The 22,065-nt window shown below is 38.4% G+C and overlaps 1 protein-coding gene across 1 annotated transcript in view; it reads left to right on the forward strand.

Annotated features, from left to right (window-relative positions):
* Window positions 1-22,065, forward strand: part of SLC24A4 (solute carrier family 24 member 4) — a 90,568-nt gene that overhangs the window by 39,378 nt on the left and 29,125 nt on the right. Inside the window, exons 3-9 of the mRNA XM_088166159.1 lie at window positions 13,482-13,558; window positions 14,707-14,781; window positions 16,675-16,759; window positions 18,265-18,368; window positions 19,101-19,175; window positions 20,718-20,743; window positions 21,408-21,461. Of these exons, the coding sequence (XP_088022285.1) occupies window positions 13,482-13,558; window positions 14,707-14,781; window positions 16,675-16,759; window positions 18,265-18,368; window positions 19,101-19,175; window positions 20,718-20,743; window positions 21,408-21,461 (496 nt within the window). The remainder of the gene's footprint in view (window positions 1-13,481; window positions 13,559-14,706; window positions 14,782-16,674; window positions 16,760-18,264; window positions 18,369-19,100; window positions 19,176-20,717; window positions 20,744-21,407; window positions 21,462-22,065) is intronic.

Below are 22,065 nucleotides of genomic sequence, written 5' to 3' on the forward strand. Positions count from 1 at the left end.
GTGGTGTATATATATATATATAGTACATCCTTGGTATAATATATAATTATTTCTCAGTGTAAATAGTGCTGTAGTCTAGCAGAATGTAATTTTGCCATTTAGTTACAGCTGGAACTATCTTAAATGAAATGAGCTGCAAAGGCAAATATGTCTTTGCTTGGTGGCTTTATTTTAGATGAGATCACCACAGGAGATTTATCAGAGTAGTTAAATAGGTGCCTGACTCTAAAAAGAAGTTTAATTGAAATGAGACCAATATTAATAGGAACTTCTGTAACTAGTAGGCTGGATTTGTGCTGATGACCTTACTCGTACAGAGCACTCAGCCCATTATGTAATCTAGGTCCTTGATTTGTGCCATGTAGTTGTTATAAAGCACCATAAAAACTTTTTCTTTTTTGAAATGCATAAGCCAAACAGTTTTTCTACTTCAGAATTTTTTTGTCTAGGTCTACACCCAAACTTGAGAGCAACATCGTGCAGTTACAATGTTTGCACTATTTATGCCTCTGAACCTTTCTAATTAAAGCAAAATATGTGGGCTGGAATCTCAAACTGATATAAATCAGCAGAGCTCCATTAACTTCTGTGAAGGTATGCTTCTTAATTTCAATATTAGCTTTTCAGCAAAAATGTGGTTAGGAAATGAGAGTTAAAGGGAACTAAAATTGAAATGAGTTTTACGCTAATTTATGTCTGCAAAGTGCAAATATGTTAAAATCCCCATGTTGACCAAAAATAATCCGTACAATTATTTTGCTCACTGAACCATTTAAGCTGTTGATTTATCTGCAGACACATTTCAAATTCTTCCAACTGTTAAATTTAGGAAGAAAAAAAACAAATTGATAAAAACAAGCTGTTACTTGGTTAGCTGCCCAGTCTTGTATTAAATCACAATATATGCTTTCACTGTAGGGATGGGAAGAGGTTTTTCTAGTGGATGGAGCAACTGCTGGAAATCAAACTGGTACATATCATTCCCAACTGTGGCATTAATCACACCATGCAGTTAGGGAAATCATGTTCTATCATTCAGCTTGTGTCTTCACTGCAAAATTAATTTGAATGATCTATCTCAAATGAGTTTAACATTGATGAGAGAAACTGCACTAGAAAATAATGCAAGAGCTTCACACAGTGATTGAATGACTGCAGTGATTGTATTAGTGGCTGATGAGAGTGCTGAAGTAAGCAGTAACTAGTGCTTTCTGACAGACTAGTCAACTGGAATCAAAGCACTGCCATGCTCAAGTTAAGGATTTTAAAAGGCATAATCCATTATTAATCAAGAATGGTTTATCAGGCCTTACTGTTTTACAAACCAGGCACAAGATTTTATGCCCAGTATTCGTTGTTTTTCAAGTACCAGAAGAAGCATTTTCATGGAACAGTAGACTAGAAATAGGTACTCATCTGGTAGCATCCTTTGGTGTTTGCAAACCCTTGATTCCAGGTAAATTGAAATACATAAAAAGGTCACTAATTTTACTGTCTTCATCAGCTACATTGTGCCAGGCTGTTGAAGGGAGTTACAATGATACTATTAAGTCAAGTTAATAGATTAAATAGTCCAAAATGGGCATATAAAGATGTTTAGAAATGCTAGGTCTGGCTCTCTGGGCAGATGAGATATATAATTGATCAGATCAGCAGTTTAAAGCTCTGCTTGCCTTACATCAGGTGAAAGCAGATGAAGTTTGTGGTGAGGCTGTGCTGTCTTTAAGTACTCACTGTCCTAGTCCACATTTCTGCATTTTCTGACCACTGTTTTAGCCGCCTTCTGCTTCTGCAGCCACATTCTATCAGATTTCATTTTATTACTGTCTCTGTTTTCTGGTGCACAGCAAGAACACTAGGAACCACCTTATTTTTGTGCATGTTGTGTTTTTCCACCTTTTTGAGGAAAATCTAGATATATATATATACAGAGAATATGAACAGAATATATATATATATATATGTATATGTTCTGTGAATTTCTATTACAAGTTAGGAAGGTGGGGTTTCCTCTTCAGTTCATCTAAACTAAGAGAGTAAAACCAGTTTCTGAACCACGTGATGTAATGAGATGAAGATGATAAAGGTTTCTTTTAAGACAGAAGAGGAGTGCAGTGTTGTTCCTACATGGGCAGAAGTGAAAGCAGTCTGTGTGTTTTGCAGCTGTTTAGGCTCCTTGAATGGCATTGCAGAGTGTAATGTGGGTAACACAGGAGTCTTGCCTCATCTAGACAAGAGTCAAAAACATCCTTCGAATGAGCAATTTCTACATGTATTTTGTGGGCACAATCTTGGTGAGACATTTCTTAAGAAAATTTTGGGTGGTGTTCTGAGAGGTTTTTTAATTTCTTGTATATGGTTTCAGAAAGTGCTTTATAATATATGGCCTAAATATGTGCTACTGTTTGGTATGATTAGATGAGTATGTCATTTTCCTATTGCTCCTGTTGTTGAGAATTTAGTGTTTATACTTAACTGTTTTTTTTCTGCCTTCCTTAGCTTTCAGATACTCATTCTTTTCCTGCTGTGTTCTGAGACTCTGTAATTCCCTGTCTTTCTTTTTGTAGCTACCTCAGTGATATTTAGAGACAGTGATTGTTTCCTATGGTGCCTTTCTGATGGTCCAGGTAAATGTACCATTCTTGCTTCTCAAAGCTGGACAATATAGTTTAGTGCCTACTAAGCCATTTGTGAACATCCATCAGTTACAAATATATTTTTGATGTGTTGGTTTTGGGATTTTCTGCAGAATGGTATCTCATAGTCTATATGCAGACTGAGTAGTAAACCAGTGCAGAATAAGCTGGAGAGAACTCATCAATTTGCTTGTCAGGCAGTGATGTTTGGAAAGAAATTAAAATCTGCTAGCACTTCTTAAATTGTTTGCACTATTGATGGCTGCTTTGGCATGAGAAGCAGATGCATGCACTCCAGGCACTCAGGATAATGACAGTGGGATACCTGGTTCTAAAAAGCAATACACCAGACTTGCAGCTTGAGAATTTTTGCAGAAATGGGGAAATACCTGAGTTCAAGGAGCTATTTGTAGTACCACCAGCAGTGAAGCAGGAGCTCCAGCAATGACCTATATATCCAGGCTTCCAGCTGGGCTTGTGCCATATGAGCTGAAGCTCGTGTGACAGTAGTTCCCCTGTTAATGGTATCTGAGCTGCCTGGATTACAGAGAGACGTGTGTTGTGTTTAACTGTACTTTCTTCTACACTTAACTTCTGAGGTCGAAAAAAATCGTGTACAGATATGTCATGACTGGGCTGTGACATTGCAAAATTGATGTACCTTTTTTCCTCTTATTTCCTTCCTTTTGCTCATTTCACTTCAGTGGCTTTTGGCCTTGTATTCTGCTTTGTGTAGCATTGTTCTAAGTAGAGTTTCTCTCCTTCTTTTTGTGAATTGGTATGAGCTTCATTGCAACATTTTTTTACAGATACTAAATAGGCATGGAATAGCATTCCCTGTGGTTGAAGACAGAGTGAGGACTGTAACTTTGGATTGTGAATTATTGTAATGTGTATCTTACTACTTTCCAACAGTGGATTCTCCTGCTATTTGCCTCTATTCTACATCAGGATCACTTTTATTCTGGAATAATTACTATGCATTTAGGAGATGATAAATCAGTTTCCCTCCCTCAAATCTCCAGTACTGCTTAATAGGCTTCTAGTGTGTGGAAGTCTCCAGGTCTTTGAAGAAGCTAGTTTTTACTTACCAGATTTCATATCAAATGTGAGGATATTGAAGTGTGTAGTAGAGGATAGAACTTGAAAGAGATTGTTCTTGAAGTACTGCAGTACTGTTTACAGCTTCTTTTTGAGTTTCTAGACTAAAGAGAAAATGCTCCAAGAGATATTGCTTGGGGAGGACTATGCAAATCTGCCATTTGAAAAATTATTTATGCAGCAAATGAATCGTGACATAGGAGCTGGAGGGTTGAATCTTAGTTGCCTTGGATGGAATTGCTTATGTGGAAAAGGTGAAGTAGATTATTCATCTGTGGCATAAGAAACATGTTGACAGAATTTTTTATTATTGAGCAGAAACTGCATGCTGGAACATTCATATATTTGTGACTTGGAGCTAAAGCATCTGAACTGAGAAGTAATGCTGGTAATCCCATGTGCTCAAAAAGTGTAAACCTGGTCCCACAAAATTGTGATGTTTGTTTAAAAGATAAACAACAAGTGTATGTTTCTTTTTTATTTGTCTCCTGGGTTTTGTAAATATTTTAGGTTTTTAGGCTTGTGCTCTCTTCTACAAACACAAAGGCTAGAAGCAGATTTTTTTGTGTTAAGTGAAACCTGATGCTCTTATATAATTGCATGATTTCAGGACCATGGTTTCAGAAAAAGTAAAAGACCAAATATTCTATGTTTTACAAAGAAGTAATGAGACTTGGCTATACCATATCAGTGTGGCTCACACGGAAAAACTGTTGTGCTTCTGATTTCCATATGAAAATAAGCCTTTCAAAGCACCAAGGGGTACATGGAACCAAAAATTACACTGAATGCTTGACTCCAAAGTCTGACTTCATCCAGAGGTTTTTCACACTGTTGGAGGGTTTTTTTGAGAGTTTAGTTTGTGCAACTTGAAATAGTTTTTCAAAATTCATCTCACTTCCAAGACATAAGCAAAATTTGGAGAATTAACCAGCAGATAACAGCTTGTGGCATCAACAGTCTGATTTTTTTTAAGGGCTGGGTAGGGTGTCTGAGTTCCATGAAAATGTTGGCTTGCCTGTAGTGAAATCTCTTGGGTTTTCTGGCCTCAGTAAGGTCACCAAAGAGGCCTTAAGGCCTCTGCCTTATTGCAGTATCTTTGAATTTTATCTGTTCCCTCTTGGTTAAAGGAGTCTTTTGGACAAAGTACAGAAAAACTCAGTGTTAGAAACAAACCTAAATCGGCAGGGATGGAATAAATGTTTGAGTTAGGTATTTTTACAACTGCCTTCCATAATTTTCCTTCTATATCTAGAAAGAGAAGCTTCTAAGTAAGAAAAGTTTAAACAATACCCATGCCTGACTTCACTGTATGCCTTTTTCTGCTCTTAGTAGGCCTGACTTAAAGTCTGCTGTTGTTTTGCTGTTTCATGCCCACTTGATTCTAGAAAAGCAATTTGTTTAACTTAATCTTAGTCTGGTAGAATCTTAGCCATGTATAGTTTTTGTGCTATTTCAACTTGAAGAATATCATAGTTTTCCTAGATGGTTAAAATCCCTGCTTGGATGGGATGTATTTTAAGTATTAAATTTCATTTCCTTTTCTATGCATTTGGGAGAAACAATGGTGTGTGCCAATACAGCTGCTTTTAAATGAGCCATGCTGAAACTTTTACTGAAGTAGAAGGGATTCAAAAGCTTATTATTATGCATTAACTTTTACTGAAGGCACAATAGCACAGTTTCATTTAAAGTGCACTACTGTTCTGAATGATAGCTGCTGTCACAGCTCTTGTGGTTACTTAATTCTTTCTTCTCAGTGCTTTTATGTGTGATCTGTTCAGTTTTCAAGTAACCTGGTAGCTTTTCTGGCTACCAGCAGTTCAGACTTAATCTGTGGTCTGACTTGGATCAAGTCAATTTTGCCAGTCATTTTGCCATTTGAATGTGGTTGTCACTTCTGCTGAGGTGTACCTGACAGGTAATAGCCTCATATTCTGTGGTATTTGAGGTCTGTCTCCAACATGTGTATGGAGGTAGTAATCACTGATTTTATTCACTGAAGAAGGGCGGGTAGAAGGAACTTGGTTGTACAGAAAAGTACTTTTGTAATCATTTTGCAGGCAGAGATGTTCATGGAGCGGGATCAGTGATACTTTATAAGGAAAGAGGTTATTTCCTGTCACTTCATTTATATCCATTCTTAAATGTAATCGTCTTTCTTATTAGCTCTGCCATGGTAGCCAGCATTTACTTTTTGAAGGGCAGTTTTGATCCCATTGTTCACATGGCATCAATGGAATAATGTTGGAATGGACTAATAATGCATCCCTGTGCCAAATGAGGTCTTCAGATACTCAGAAAAGAAGATTTCTACCTTGGACCAAGTTCACTTGACTGATCCCTCTTGCTTGCATATTCAAGCAGCACAAGGAAGATTTTCTTCCTGCTATTGATGCTTTGAGGAGCTGGAACAGAGGCTACACACAGAGTTAAGAAGAATAAAATGGATATTTATTGAGAGGCCTATGAAAGGCCTCCAAAAGCCACACCCCAGCAGTATGAGTGCTACAGCTGTGACCCCTGCCTGGATGGCTCCAAGATGGAAGCAAAGGAGGAGCTGGTCACGAGTTGTCACACCTTTATAGGTTTCAGTCCATTTGCATGCAGGAGTCAACTGTCCAATTAATAGTCCCAAATAGGGAAGTTTCATCCTCCTCGCTTGCTTGTGTGTTTGCCCTCCTCTTTTCACGTTGTTTATGCTTAGGGCTTGAAGTTAAAAGATGCTGTCCTTGAGTCCCTAGCTGGAATCTGACTGTTTTGTCCTCATCACCCAAGCACAATGGAAAAGCACATCCAAGCAGAACAGAACAGAAAACTTAAAGGTATCACTATGAAATTCTGTAGTGTGGGGAAATCTGCCAAGGGCAGCTTCAGTGATGGTTGTTCCTTGTGTCCTACCTGTGGACAGAGTAATTTTGGGAACCAAGGAAGAAATAGTGACCTGCTCTAATTGTCAAGCTGTTCATTAGGCAGAATACAACAGTATATGTAAGAGCAGCTCCAGTGTATACTCAGCAAAAAACCTAGGGAGTTAACACCCACTATGTGTAAAAGTATGCTTTTGTGCCAAATGGAGTGGGTCATTTTAAAGGGGGTGACTAGTCCACAGTGTCTTAAAATTACATTACACTTTTTGTAATCTTTTTAGTGAAGTGCTGCAACTTGTCTGGTTGATTTCAAAGCCCATTGTTACAGAAATCAGATTGTCATTTTTACTCTGCAATACAGTTTATGAATAGATCTGCAGTGAAATCCCCTTGAAGATGCTATTGACATGTCAGACAAAGCAGCCTCTTCTTGGTGTTACTGTGAAGTGACTACACCGAGGTTTTTAAGTGATTAGGCTGAACAATTAGCATACTTTACATCCTTTAGTTCTAGAAGAGATTTTTGAGTCTGACTGGAAGTAAAAAAAAATTCAAAACAAGACCTCATTGAGCTTGTGCTGAGGATACCAAAGCCTCATAGTGTGATGTTTGACTCCAGCTTGTTTGCAGCTGGAAGGCTTGCCTGTGTAAAACATAAAGAATGATTCTTTTCTGTAGGTTGAAAAGTTGCCTGACCTTTTAATAACTGTCTTTTTTTATATGAGTCACAGTATTTGTTGTTAATCCAGTCATTATCCTTTTTCTAAAAGGTGGTAATCTTGCTAAGGACATCACTTCTTATCTGTATTTAAAAAGGACACAGCCAAACTGAGTCCAAAGACCCAGCACAGCCAGAGGGCTCTCTCCTTCAAATGAAACAAGATGCTGTAGACCACAGAAACTATAGACTTTCAGGAAGCAACAAATGAGAGAAAGGTGGAGAGGGAATGTCAAATGTATGAAGCTCAGAATGGGAAACTAGAGGCAAATTCCATGCAGATGACGCAATTATTTACTGGTAACTGATGTCTGTAGTTAATTCATAGAACAGTCAAGAGGTAGTACAATTTAAACCATTCACATTATTCTACTGCATTTATTCAGTCCTGAGAACCAGAATTATTCCCCCAGAGCCTGGAAATGACATGTCATATCTGAAAAAGCTGCACCAGTGCTGGACCCTGGCAGTGTTTGAACTGCTTTGCCAGCCTTGGCTCAGAGCAGTGTAAACAGAGCTGAGGCAGTGTGAGTCAGTAAGTGAAAAAGGGAAGAAGGTGAACATTATTTTAGTACCCTGGTTTAGGAATCTGATGTGTAAAATAAAAGGGTTGGTGTCCATAGGTGGCATTTTGAAGAATACATACATGCTTTATGGAAAACCAGTGTCTCCTAATAAGAGAAAATACTAAAAGAGTTCAGAAATTGTGTGAATGGTCTGGAGGCAAGGGAGAAAAGACCAAAACACGATTCCAAACCTTTGGAACCTTTTAGAGATACTTTGAGGACATTAAGACCATTAACACAAAGGTTAATATATGAAACGCTGCTCTCTAGTATTTGGATGCATCCTCGTGTTGCAGTACTTGTGTATTCTTGTGTCATCACTGAGTCCCTAGATCAGGAACTGGGATTTCATAATGCCTTTTAATTTTTTGATTGATAGATAATTCTTAATGTGTTTTTTCATTGTTTGACATTGACTTAATGAGTGAAAATACTTTTTTTATAAAAGAGAAAAGAAACTCAATGTAAGTCTAGGATTTAATAAGGTATTAATTCAACTTTTTATTGTAGCTAATCCAGTTTTGTATAGATATTTTCATAACTTCATACTGATGGAAAGAGAATTTTCAAGACTATTTCATAAATAATACCATTCTTTACAATCATATATTAAGTGGATTTCATGGTTCAGAGTTGAGTCAGTTATTTGCTTCATAAGCTGCCACTTTTCCATTGCACGTATAATCACACTTGGGAGTCCTCTTTTGGTTGAGCAATGCAAATTGAATTAATATACCAGAGAAATAAAATTTGTTCATCGTTCTACTGTTTATGAGGTGAGGGGTATGGAGGAGGATGCTTAGTGTGCCTCCTGCCAGATGGTACCTTGCCTGCAAATAGAAAGCTTGATCTTTGGCATCACACAGTTTTATATGGATGCACAGATGCTTCTCAAAGAAGCTGGGTGGTGTTTCAAATAATTTAATTGCACTTCATTTGGATTATTGTTATTGTTGCCTTGTTGTTGCTCAGGTAGTGTAATCAACGAGACAAGTTTACTAAAGAGTTATCTCTGCAGAAATGTCCTTGAAGAATTTTTCAAATAAACATGTATTTATTTGAATAACCCTTTCCTGATTTGCTGTAAGACCACTGCCTAGGGTTAGTAATCAGCAAAAGCTGAACTGAGCATGAGGGAAAATCCACAAGTCGTCCTGCTACAGAAAACTGGAAACAGCTGTCTTATGGGAATGGGAGCTTAAAGCTTGATAATTTCTACTTTTTCTAGAGGGCATCCAACATGAACAGTGAACTGTTCTTTTTCTTCTTTGGTCCTTCTAAGATTTATATGTTACCAACTTTCATGTTTAAATGTGCATTTTTCTTCACAGACGATTTAGAGTTACGGGCCTATTAGCTTGTGAAAAAAAAATCTTTAATGTACTATGGCACATTTATGATTTTTTAATGACTGTTCACATCCATTACATACAATATAGTAAGTAATATTAAAAAGGAGGACTTTCATATGACACATTTTACATTTGAGTAAGCTAGTTTCACTGTGATGGTAAGATCTTTGGGTTTGACTTTGTTTCTGGTATTAATACTACATTGCATAACTAAAGTCAATACTTTTCTATGAGCAAAAGCTACCCACTATTCTTTTTTCAAATATGCAATTACCATCACAATATGTGCAGTGCACAGGTTGTGCAAGAGGATCAGCTTGTGTATTATGTCATTCCCTAAGACTGCCTACATGCACTGAGGTCACCACTGTCCTTCTGACACTTCAGCACCTGAAGTAATAGGTGAAACACGACAGGGGACTGACGCTTTTGACATTCATGATAAAGAGAATATGGGAAGATGTTTTCAAAGTTGCTAACCATCTTTCTGTAAAAATCTTCCCAGTGCACTGATTTTGAAGAGCAGTATGGACTAAAGTCACAAATGTTTTAAAAGCAAGAGTAGTTCTAAGACATATTTATCCTATTCATTGCAGTTCAGCTGATATAGGACCCTTGCATTCAGGGAGATGTTAGAAGGAGTGATGATTTTCTGGCTTTCAATCAAATCTTGCAGCAGATTAGTACAGAATTATAAATTAGTGCAGTTTGCAATACCATGAAGTCTGTTGGGAAGTTCAACTCTTGTCACACAAACTGTTGACATTTTGCTGCTGACACCAGGTAATGATGCATGCATTTGCTTGACAGGTACAAAGAAGCTCACTTCTGCACACAGTAATGAGATTGTTTGCTGTCACTGAGGCACAATTACATGTGTATGAACACAATACCAAGCCTGGGGAAGATAGGATCTGGAATATGAGAAGGGAATTGCACACAAGCAGAAATACACTTAGCTGCAGAGGTGCCTAAAACTGTTTGCAGTGCTTAAACAAATGCCACAAACTTTAAATATTCAAGCTGTCTTGTGACTATGGTCATTGAAGGGGTAAAAGTGGAAGTATGTAATTCTGTCTTCTGCCTATCCTTCATCTCCTTACACATCCGTTCTGGGTGATTCTGATGATCAGCAGTCCCTGAGTGCCTGGGTGAAGGAGTAGGCATTGCAATCTGTAGCTGTAATGGGTCCTGAAGGGACAGAGGAGCAAGGTGTAGGCATTAAAAGGGGCAGTGAGCTTTTGTGTACATCATGTGCCTAACCCCCTTCCTGCAAAGGCAGAGCTGATTGCACACAGCCTTCCAAAATCTGCAGATCTATTTTCCCTATGGGGAAAAGTGTTAAGAGTTGTAGCAGACTTGAATGCTTAGCAGGTGTTAAGACTTGGCATGTTTGTTGTGAGTAAATCAACTGCTAATAAGGTGAAGAAATCACATGTCAAGGCAGGTTATAAAACCTCAGATCCACGTGGTTGTTGAGGTGGTTGTCAGGCTTAGGGGATTCTGAAACTTAACTTCATTGGCAGCCTGCCTCCGGAGTATGGGCAGGGCATGTGGGAACAATGCTCTCACGGTACCCACAATTAATCGGCTCACAGCCTCCCAGGGCAGGTGTCACCCGCATGCCGGGGTTGCCCCAGCTGCTTCGTGCCAGCTCTTTGCTCCAGAGCCATGTGGCTCAGAGCTTATGCTGTGCAGCTGCTCTTGTGTTCTGTTCTGAGGCGTGCTCTTTGCATGCCTTTATCGCTCTTTAGCCACAGGCAGCTCAGCCAGAGCTCTTTATCAAAGGTGAATCATCCTTTCTGTCATGCCATAATCAAGGATTTTTTTAAATGTCCATGATTCAGAGGAAAAGGTGGTGGTGTCCCCCTCCAAGCCATAACTGGATAAAGGTGCTTTTGTTTTCCTACTCATTTAACGATTGGAGGGAGGGAGCATGCTACAGAACGATGGCAATTTTAGTATAGACTTGGCTTTCTTGGTGCCCTCTCTTCCTCCTGAGATCTCTGTTGGATAAGATGAGCTGCAGGACCCATGAGTTTGCCACAGTACCAGCAGGATAAATATTTCTGTATTTCTATCTGATTTTAAGATGATGGGTGTATGTTCCCCTCCTTTTTTTGGCAAAGGTTAGCCCCATTAGATGTACTGCTCTTCATTTCATCTCCTTCTCCCATCTGTTCTGTCTCTTTTCAGTAGAAACCAAGGAGATGCAGCTCCCACTCAGGCAGCCAGATAGCTCCATCTCCCATACATGAGAAAATATCTGTGTGAAGCAGAGCAGTGCCTTGCTGTGCACATATCAGATTGTACCACGAGGGCAGACTGCTCTCTCAAACTCTGATAATGTCATATTCCCTCTGTCAGCTTGTACAGATGAGGGAATGCCACTGCCCCCTTCAGTTAAGTGTTGTTGAATTCCCAGGCCTAAAATAGGACCCAAGGGAATTCAAACAGCTTTTTCCTGAGAAACCAGGTTATCCCAACAGTAGGTAAGAAAACTAAATAGTTTAAAATACTAAAGCCATTATACAGCTAGTAAATAAAGAACAGTACATGTAGATAAGGTATACGGAATTTACAGATGATCACTAGACCAAACCTATGATTATTTGAATAATAAAGCCATAAAGTCAGCAAATGTTTATACAGTAAATCTCCATACTGTACCTCAGAACTCACTGGTAGGTGCCCATTTCATTGAGGAAGAAATCTTGCCTACCAAGCTCCAGAGCTTTGTTTAATTTCCCTGACTTTAAAAGAAGATTTTGAATTGCCTCATTGTGAGAAAAACTGTACACCATGAGTTCTTTGTAGAGAGGAGCATTATCTTTGATAAAAGCTGTCTTCATGTTAATTCATGCAATGTTACCTCTGTGAGACAAGCAGGTATTTATTACTAATGCTGTTATCACCAGAATATACTGTCTGTGAAGCAAGGCAGTTTGCCATGAAGCTGCTTTGCTTTTGTTTTGTGACTAGATGCCTACACCCTTTTCTGGCTCTTACCTTTGATGTCCTCAGGACTTCTGATTTCCTGTTTAGTATCAACTTCAGATAAGTAAAGTCACCTTAGAAAGATTAGGAAAATGGTGATTTTTATTCATGCTTCTTAGAACTTCAATTTATACTAATTTAACAATTTTTTAACGTTATGCTGTGAAATATCGTGCAGTCATCTGAATGAGATTACCAGGTAGATACTGGCTTCCCAGATGACACATCCAGTTTGCAGAGTTAGGGGACAGGGATATATTCTTCTGCCATATGGTGGCAGTGAGAGGATGGTAGTTCTGGCACAATCACCTGTGATGGGAGCTGCACACCTTTGCATCCAGTTGTATGAAAAGATCTGCTTCATGTGCAGGGTCCAGTTATCATTGCTCGAGACTCAGGCCAAGGCTCTGTTCTTTGCTGTCCTATGTGCGTTCTCACAGCCACAGCTTGAATGGAGGAGACAGAGGACAAAATGAGGGTTGCAATGTGAAAAGTAATATGTGTGTCCTGAATACATCCATGTGGACATGGTATTTTCACCAATGATGTAAGAACCATATTGTCTAAGATGCCAGCAGCTGTAGATCTGGGTCTTTCTCCCACAGGAGAAATTTCCTTAATGCTTTTTTAGTTACAAATCACTTCACATAATATTAGTTTTTAATGGGCAGAATTTATGAAAAAAACTCCTGCCTTGTGTGCTTACTAATTTTTTACCATACATTATTTCATGTGGTAGAGAATAACTTCTCTGGAAAATGTTGCTTTTGTCAGCTATGTGACTGACAAGAAATTGTTAACGCTAATAGTATTTCAGTATTATTCCAGAACAGTACTCCACTCTCATGGAGGGAATGGTATTTTATTATACTAGATATTAGTATATATAGCAGTGTATTACTACAAGGAACCTACTTGGCTGTTACATGCATATGTGCTTCTGTTGGCATCTTAAACTGTTCATAAAACATATAAAATAGATTAAAACATTGCAGATTGCTGCATCTTGACCAGTAGTTTGTGAATTATCCTGTACTGTGTTCCTGTAAGAGTGTCAGCAGTGATTACACAGTGTCTCAAAACTACAGAGCACTAAAGAAATTCTGAATTGGCAAGCTGTAATGTAATACATCAGAAGAGGCACTTATTTTTGGTCATCTATTTCTACAGATGCTTCCTTATTTTTCATTCTTTCATTTATACGTGCTGTACATCTTTAAAAAAACATGTTTTTCTTTCAGCCATTAATGAGTTTCCTGAAGATATATTTACAAATAAAGAACGTCAGCAAGGAGGAATTCTGCTTCATATCATTGCTGTAAGTTTTTCTCTACTCTGCTTAATTTTTGTTTTCCTTTTATGTTACTTCATAAAATAATAATTATCATAGTGACCTTACTAAGTAGAGTTCTGGATGTATCAACAATTTTTTAATACTTTGATTGGAGTATTTCTAATATGTCTATAAAAGTACAATTTCTTAAAAGGTAACACTTTGGAGACATGGTACAGTGATGTACTTGGTATTGTTGGATTAAAAGTTGAGCTTGTTGGTCTTAGGTCTTTTCCAACCTAAATGATTCTATGACTCCATGATTTAAGGAAGTGATAAAAGTCTGAATTTGCAGTACCTATTCATTCATCCTCTTGGAGATAAAATCCTGGCAGAATGGATCACATGACTTGTATTTCATGTTGTTTAGACAGACTTTGGGATTTCTTCGTTGATGACATTGAGCATGATGTGCAAGTTTCTTGAGTCACTTTCTTTTCTTTTGTGCCTCTATGCAATGGACGCCATTATAGTTAAAAAACCCCACACCAACCCTGAAGAAATATAGAAAATATCACGTGGAGTTTTATTTTGTATTGTATTAAAAACAGAGCAAGTGTTGCCTGCAGGCTCCAGTTCTTCATTCCCAGCTCAGGGAAAGTAAAGTGTAAAGAAGCTGTGGTGGATGGACAGCAGCAGAATGAAGTCCAGTGCATAAGACAGTGGGAGGATCACGTGTGTGTAGGGAACCAGGGTCAGTCCTGGCTGTTTTGGTGCAGCGATACATGGCCAGGGTCCGCTAATTTCCAGGTGTATATTATTTCCTGAATATTGTTAATCAGCCTGGTTTTACTTTCTATTTAATTACTTGGTCTGATAATTAGTTAAAAATATAGATGACTACACAACTTTGTAGCTTTACCTGTTACTTTTTCTTATATGAAATCTCTTGTGGCATCCTGGTCTGTCAAAGTGTGGTACCTTTCATATTTTTAGGGTCTGACAAAAATTCCTGTTCTAAATGAGATCTTACATTCAAAAATCTGGTTTTATGCCATAAATTTATCAACAGGGAGATTTTTATTTGGAATGGAATAAAAATTTAAGCTATATATTCCTGCCAGTTTGAATAAAGGTATCACTGCCTTTTGTCCTCTTTTCATGAGTATTCCCTGAATTTGTTTTCTTCACAGGCTCTTTATATGTTTTATGCTTTGGCCATAGTATGTGATGACTTCTTTGTTCCATCCTTAGAGAAAATTTGTGAGGTATGTTAACAAACTTTATTACTCTTTTAGAAATTCATTTAGAGAATATTATTTAAAGAATCAAAAATTTTTTATTTTTTTTCATCATTGTTCAGAGTTCATTCCTGTCAACTTTTTGGCTTCGATCCTTTTCAGATTATTTGAGCTTCCATCAAAAAATGAACCGGTGGTCTGTGCACACTTTTTTCTCTGGCCACACTCAAGCAGAAAAAATCAAAGATTTAATGAGATCAGATGGCAAAGCCCATTTTTAAATACCTGAAACATGTAAATACGAGAGTTATGGGTTATGAATGAGTCAGGTTTATTACTGTAGTCCTTTTTAAAAAAAGTAAATTGTGGAAAGATATCATAGGTAGAAAAATTAATGTGATGGCTTTGCAAATCTTATTGCACATCTATCACTGTGTCAGTGAGGAGAAAGGAAGCATATGTGGTCCTAGCATAAAGTGGAAAAAAGAGAAAATGTATGAGAAAAGTATGTACCTTACATATGGAACCAGAATACATATTTTATATGTAAAAAAAAAGAAGTAACGTAATGCCTTTATATAATTTTTGAAAAGACTGCAAAATTACATGTAGGATTCTAGTTGAGTTGATTGTGACAGAGTAGAATTTATACATGGCATGTCAATGTTGTGTTGAGCATGATTTTGGTGAGCAAAATGAATACATAATACAAATGTAGATTTTAACTCCTTTTTAAAGGCAAAATGAAAATGTTATCTCCTTTGCTTTTAAATAAAAGTAAGAGCGACCATTTTCTGCAAAACTCCTGGGGGGTTTTGTAGCTAGTTTAAAAGTCAGTTTTCCTGAAAACATGTAATATTAAATGTACTGAATGTACTAAATACCTGCTGGTGTTACTCAGAGTTGTAAGCTTACACTTACCAGTAGAAGAACAAATGGAATAATAAGGGAGGTGATCAATAGTAGTAAAATACTCAGTTGGGATCTTTTCTTTCGCTTTCCAGATATTCTGTATTTAGCATGCACCTTAGACACTATATTTAAGTTATACCAGTTGGTTGTACCAATTACTGGTTATTGGTCCTTCATAAAATCTTTACAACTTATCTCATGTTCTGCTGAACGTTTAAACAGCTACCAAGAATTCAGATAGCACATTTAAGTTTGAGCTCCTGCAGCAGTATGACTGGTAATAATTATATTTGTGTTTGTTTTGTCAAGATGTGTAGGATGCCATTGTTATCAAGATGTTTTCAGGCAAACTGCTTGAAAAATACAGGATTTCTTTACTTCTCCTTTGTCACTAGTTACTTTTCTATCCTTGAAAGAAAAATAATGTACTAAAGATGAGCCTGGAGACTCTCAAAAAGGAAAAAACTCCTCCATAAAACCGTGTTTATAGCTCAAGAGCAGGATCTTCAGACTGCTGAATTGATGCGATGCACTTGTGGACCTGCACGTATTTATGCCGGTCTAAGTTATCTATATCCTATTAGAGCTTAGGAGACACCTCATAAAAATAGATCTCTGCCATCCACAGCCCTCTCTGTGTCTAGCTGGACTAATTTTATCTGTGTCTGTGGACTCACTTTTGATTAACACAGCTGAAAAGTGAAGCCAGAACCAAGCCTGCTGTTTGTAGGATTTATTCACAAAGGTTGTATTTTTCTGTTACTGATTTTCATTTTTAAACTTTAGAAGCCCCAAGAGTTGGGGAGTTGAATGATTGTGTTTAGAGTTATAAAAGTAAATTAATGAAAAAAAATTGAGATGTTTACAATCCTTTTGAATCTGCAGAGATACTTTTCTTTAATCAGCTCCATGTAAGCCACAATTGACTATTCATTTACATGTATAACTATAGAATTCCACAATGTAAATACAGTAGCAGTGCTGAAATTACCAATTGTTTTCTTGTAGAAACTACATTTGAGTGAAGATGTTGCTGGAGCCACATTCATGGCAGCAGGGAGCTCCACCCCAGAACTGTTTGCATCTGTTATAGGTATGGAGCCCACACACAAGCTTTTTTGAGATCTGCTGTTAAAAAATCAGAAGCAGATCAAGCACAGGTACCCATTCTTCTGACAATTTATAATCAGCAATTGCAGCTGTCAGCTAGTCTGTGGTTCATGGTATAATTAACTGCTCAAAATATCTCATGAAACTATGTGTCTTCTCTCAAAACACAGAGAGGAATGTCTGATGCTGAACACAAAAGAAGAGATTTATTGAAGTCCCTGGAGAAGTAATTTGATATATTTGGAAATAGATTAGGAGCAGCCCTGAGGAGACAGACTTGGGGTGTTGGATGATGAGAAGCTCATCATGATGTGTCACCGTGCAGCCAGTGTGCGCTTGCAGCCCAGAAAACTGGCTGTGTCCTAGGCTGCCACAAAAGCAGTGACTGGCACCTGAGGGAGGTGATTCTGCACCTCTACTCTGCTCTCATGAGACCCTACCTAGAGGAAGAGACCTTTAAAGGACATCTAGTTCAGCTGCCCTGCAGTGAGCAGCAACATTTCCAACGAGATCAGGTTGCTCAGAGCTCCATCCAACCTACTGCTGAATGTTTCCAGTGGTGGGGCCATCTTTGTGCCAGCATCTCACCACTCTCATTTTAAAAGATTTATTCCTTGTATCTAGTCAGAATCTACCCTCTTTTTGTTTAAAACCATTACTCCTTGTCCTAGGGGTCCTAAAAAGTTTGTCCTCCTCCTTCCTGTAAGATCCCTTTAGGTGTTGAAAGGCTGTGACAGCCTCAGAGCCTTCTCCTCTCCAGGCTGAACAAACACAGTGCCCTCAGCCTTTCCTCACAGGCACTCCCCCACTGCTCTGTCCTCAGCTGTCCCTTCTGAGCAGCCCCTGGCCCTTGGTAGCAGCACTCCAGCTGTGGGATTCGTCCAACCAAATTTCAGTCATGACAACCAGGTTGTAGCTTTCTAGCAGCATGATGGCCTAAGTTTGAGAAACCTTTAGTAAAGCCTTTGTAGCCTTTATCTCAAGCGACATTTTTACAAACTTTAGGGAAATACAGTCCAAAGGAATGCACCATAACCTCACATTCAACTTCTTGAAAAGCAGTGAGTGTAAGCCTTTAGGCTCCCTTTAGCAATCAAGTAACTTTAGCAAAAGTTATCTGGTTGCTCACCTTGGAGAAAGATTTCTGTGCTTTAAATAAGTTCTGTGCTTCTAATGTGACTGGAGATGTTTCATGCTCATTTGGATAGATTCTTGTACAGCTAAAAACTAAGCTGTGAAACAGAGAACTTACTGTTGAACTAATTAGTGAAGAAATAATTTACTAAAAGTATATATGTAGAGGTTTTAAGCCACAGCTGGGGAGCTGCTAGCTAGACTAAAAGCACAATTCATTACACAGAGAAGCGAACCTTAATTATGAAACATGTTTTGGTCAATCTTTGAAACAGTCTCTACAAAGAGTACATGTTCTGAGTGACCAAAAATTAAATGACAGAGGTAGTTATTTGTGTTTTGCTCCTTCTGCAGGTGTATTTATTACTCATGGAGATGTAGGAGTTGGGACCATTGTTGGTTCAGCAGTTTTCAACATCCTCTGCATTGTTGGTGTCTGTGGACTGTTTGCAGGACAGGTGAGTAAGAGACTTGTCTTTACTTAGTTCAATTGCTTACAAGTTAGGGGTTTCCATGAGCATATATTAAAAAAAAAAAAAAAAAAGACAAAATCACAGACAAAAATGTCATTGTGAAAAACCTCAAAGATTGGAAAGAATTTACAAATGCTTTATAAATAGCAAATGTTTCCAAAAAGCTCAGCAGTAGTGCCAGCACTCTGAACATGTAGCACTCAGAGGAAGCTGGTTCCTCTTCATACAATACTGTGTTTACAGTCAACTGATCAGTGGCATCTGCTGATCCTTCCTGGTACTGATGACAGTCAAAGAATCTGGGATACAAGCATGACATTTCCTCCACTTACTCAATAGATGGTTAAACTGTTTATCATATTTTTTCAGGTAGTAAGTTCAATATATCAAATAAAAGGAATGAGGAACAATTGATTTGCTGCAGTAAAATGAATTGTATTTTACAATTGAAATTATGACCCAATCAAGTATCATCAGTAAGAAATGTATTTCAATAAAGGAAGTTTCCACATGATTGTTATTGCTGATGCTTATTATAGATCCATTGTCTAACAGACTGATACGTCTTCGTGGTAATATGAAGCTGCATTTGGTTTCAGAATTGCTAATAATAATAATTACTCTGCTCACACACCTCAGTTATTTTAAGATAGGAGCCTTTTTGTTCGTTTTTGGAATCCCGTATTTTTTGTTTGCTGAAGGTGTGATATTTTTCAGGTGGTTTGTCTCACCCAGTGGGCTGTGTTCCGGGATTCTGTGTACTACACAATATCTGTGATCGTACTTATTGTTGTAAGTAGTTCTCTTAGCAGTTACTGTGTTTCATTGCTTGAATTTTTGGAGGACCATCTTGCTAACAATACACACTGGCAAATAATTATTTTCCTAGATAGCTCTAGTGGCATCTGGAAGTGAGGGCTGAGCCTCCACAATGTTGTGTAAATATGAACATTTCATACAGCCCCATGGAATATGTGCCCACCATATCCATCAGTGTCCCTTCATTTTGTGCCTAAGGTTTTTCAAATTCTGCAAGCTAGTAGGATACTGTTATAAGTGTAGAAGAGATTACAGGCAGCCTTGCCCCATAAGTCACAGTTGTACTAATTACCAAAGAAGAGGAACAGCCTTGCCCTTAATGGGTCACAGCTGTGACTAATAAAACTTAGTGTGATAAAAGGGGTGGGCTGGCTGGGTGGAGGGATCTTGGAGAAAGAGGGTCTGGAGAAGGATGACTCCTGAGGAAGAAGAAAGGCTCCAGAGAGACACAAAGAAGAATGAAACAAGGGAGAGAGTTGCTGCAGTAAAAGTTCTGCTATGAGGTCAGTCTGGTTTTGATGGCATTGGAGCCTGCAGTCACAGCTGAGCTGGGTAAAGGCCAGTGCTCAGAGTCTGCAAACCAATACTTGCAGTCACAGTCCAGCAGGAAATAGCCACAGTCAGAGTCTGCAGTTAGTCCCTGCAGTAGGAGCTTGTTGTATTTAGTTAGGATGGCTAATCTGTAAAGAAGAATAAACTGGGACCCTCTTTGTGTTGTTGGGTGAGAGTCTGTGTCCTGGCTCATTTTTACCCTTAATGAGAGATCTACTCTAACAGTTATGCAATGCAGGTAGCTCTCTTCTCAGACCTAGGAGACTGCTTGTTGTGGAGGTGAAAAATTTTGAGCTACACATCTATTTTGAATAGAGAATGTTTCTTGCTTCTACATAGTAATTTTATTTCAGATTCTGGGTAAGTTTATCCATTTAGAACACAGGTGAGATATCACTTTGTTAATCTGGAGCAGTGTAGTAGTTCCTGAACGTACACATTAAATGTGTCTGGTGGCAAGGCAGGGAAGAATCCACTTAGTCTAGATTTTGTAATGCAAGTGGATCACTAGCTGTGTATTCAGTAACAGCAGTTACACAGAGTGGAGTAGAATGTGTATAACCACTTGACTCAAGAGCAGAGGGAAAATGGCTGCCTGTTCTGCCAAGACTAGTCTAGTTTTTAGAAGGACTCAAGGGTTAAGGTTTTTTTAATAAGTGCTTTGCTGTGATTTGCACAGCACAGCATGTGGGTACATGAGTGCATATCTATCTGTCTTTCATGTGCTTGTGTCGTTTCCCTTCATGATACTTAAAACAGCCAGTGAGGGATCCAGGCCTTTTTCACAATGTTTGTGTTTTGTGAGGGGCACAATCCATACAGTGGAAGTTCTGGTTAGAAAGGGTCAAAATTTGAGTAGGTCTGTCTAGATATTGCTGATACTTGCTGAAGAAATTTGATTGGCTTTTGAGCTAGATCAGAGAAATGATAAATTTATGTGTTTCCTTTTTCTCCTTCTTCTAGTTCATATATGATGAGAAAATAGAATGGTAAGTTGTGTAAATTATTCCATGAAGTCCTGTATTTGCCTTGAGGCTCAACAGTAAATAGAGTTGTAGTGTAACTGACTTTCATTCTACACACTCAAAGTATGACCTGGATTGAACACTTAGGAAATCCTATGTACTTTGTTTGGGCTTAGTTTTTTTGATGGTCACAGAAAGCCAAAAGAAAATGGAAACATTAGGGAAGTACATAGGCTCTGTGTAAGGCTTGAAGACTCCCATGTGCAGAGAGGGTAACCAAAACTCTTCTGCTCTGATTCTGACTGTTAACATTTATAGGGATGCCAGGTGTTCCAAAGAACTCTCCAATGTGAATCCTAGTGAAAGATCATAGGCACCTTCTAACAGTGCTCTCAGAGTGCCTGGCCAGTGCTTCAGCACTGAAATGACAGAAGGCCTTGGTGTTATGATCCTCAGAGGGTAGCTGTGTTTTCAGTCTGCATAGCACATTCCTGAAATATATGCATTTTATTTGCTTGAGAGTCTGCTTCCCCCTGGTTCTGCTGAGACACCATCTAATCTTAATGATGTGAGTCCTGTGTGCACAAATGTGACTTGTACCAGATGTTTAAGGCACGCTCATACATAAAACTTGTAAAGCATGCAGCTATTTGAATGGCCTTCTAACACTTCTTTCTGTCTTTTTGAGGTGGGAAAGCCTTGTACTCATCATTATGTATTCGTTCTACATACTTATCATGAAGTAAGTACCTTACCATACCCTTTAGATGTTAACTGACCATCACTCCTTTGGTCTTGTTTTGTGCTTGGCCTTCCTGCCTGAGGGCAATACAGCCAGTTATGTTTCTGTGTAAGATCTGTTGGGTTTTATGCTTAACCAGTTTAATTCTAAGTTTGTGCTCAATCAGCAGCAAATACTTTCATGCATCCTTTTCATAGCTTTCAGGAAAAGTAGAGAAAAATGTCATTTATACAATGGTATATGGAAAGATTGCAGGGTACTCTGGATTGTAAACACTCATCATGTCAGCTCTTATACATTTTGTACTCCCTGGAGAGTAAGGGCAAGGAACATTAGAGAGTGCTAAGCAAGTATTTATCTTCAGACCATCTCATAGCAGGTTGTTTACTGACATCTGTTGTGTCACTGCCTCTGACAGGAGAGTCAGAGGTCTGACTGTTACTGCAAATGTGAATCTACCCTTCAATTGCAAGTTGCTTAGACTTCTATCCCTTGGTGCCTTCCCCTCACAAATCACCCCGTTGGAACTCCCTTTTCTCCTACATCACTTCTTAGTAGAGTTCATTGATAGCCCTCTTAGATCCCACTCTAGTGCTAAAATAGA

Source organism: Sturnus vulgaris, chromosome 6 (genome assembly GCF_052056855.1).
Source record: "Sturnus vulgaris isolate bStuVul1 chromosome 6, bStuVul1.hap1, whole genome shotgun sequence".
NCBI lineage: Eukaryota > Metazoa > Chordata > Aves > Passeriformes > Sturnidae > Sturnus > Sturnus vulgaris.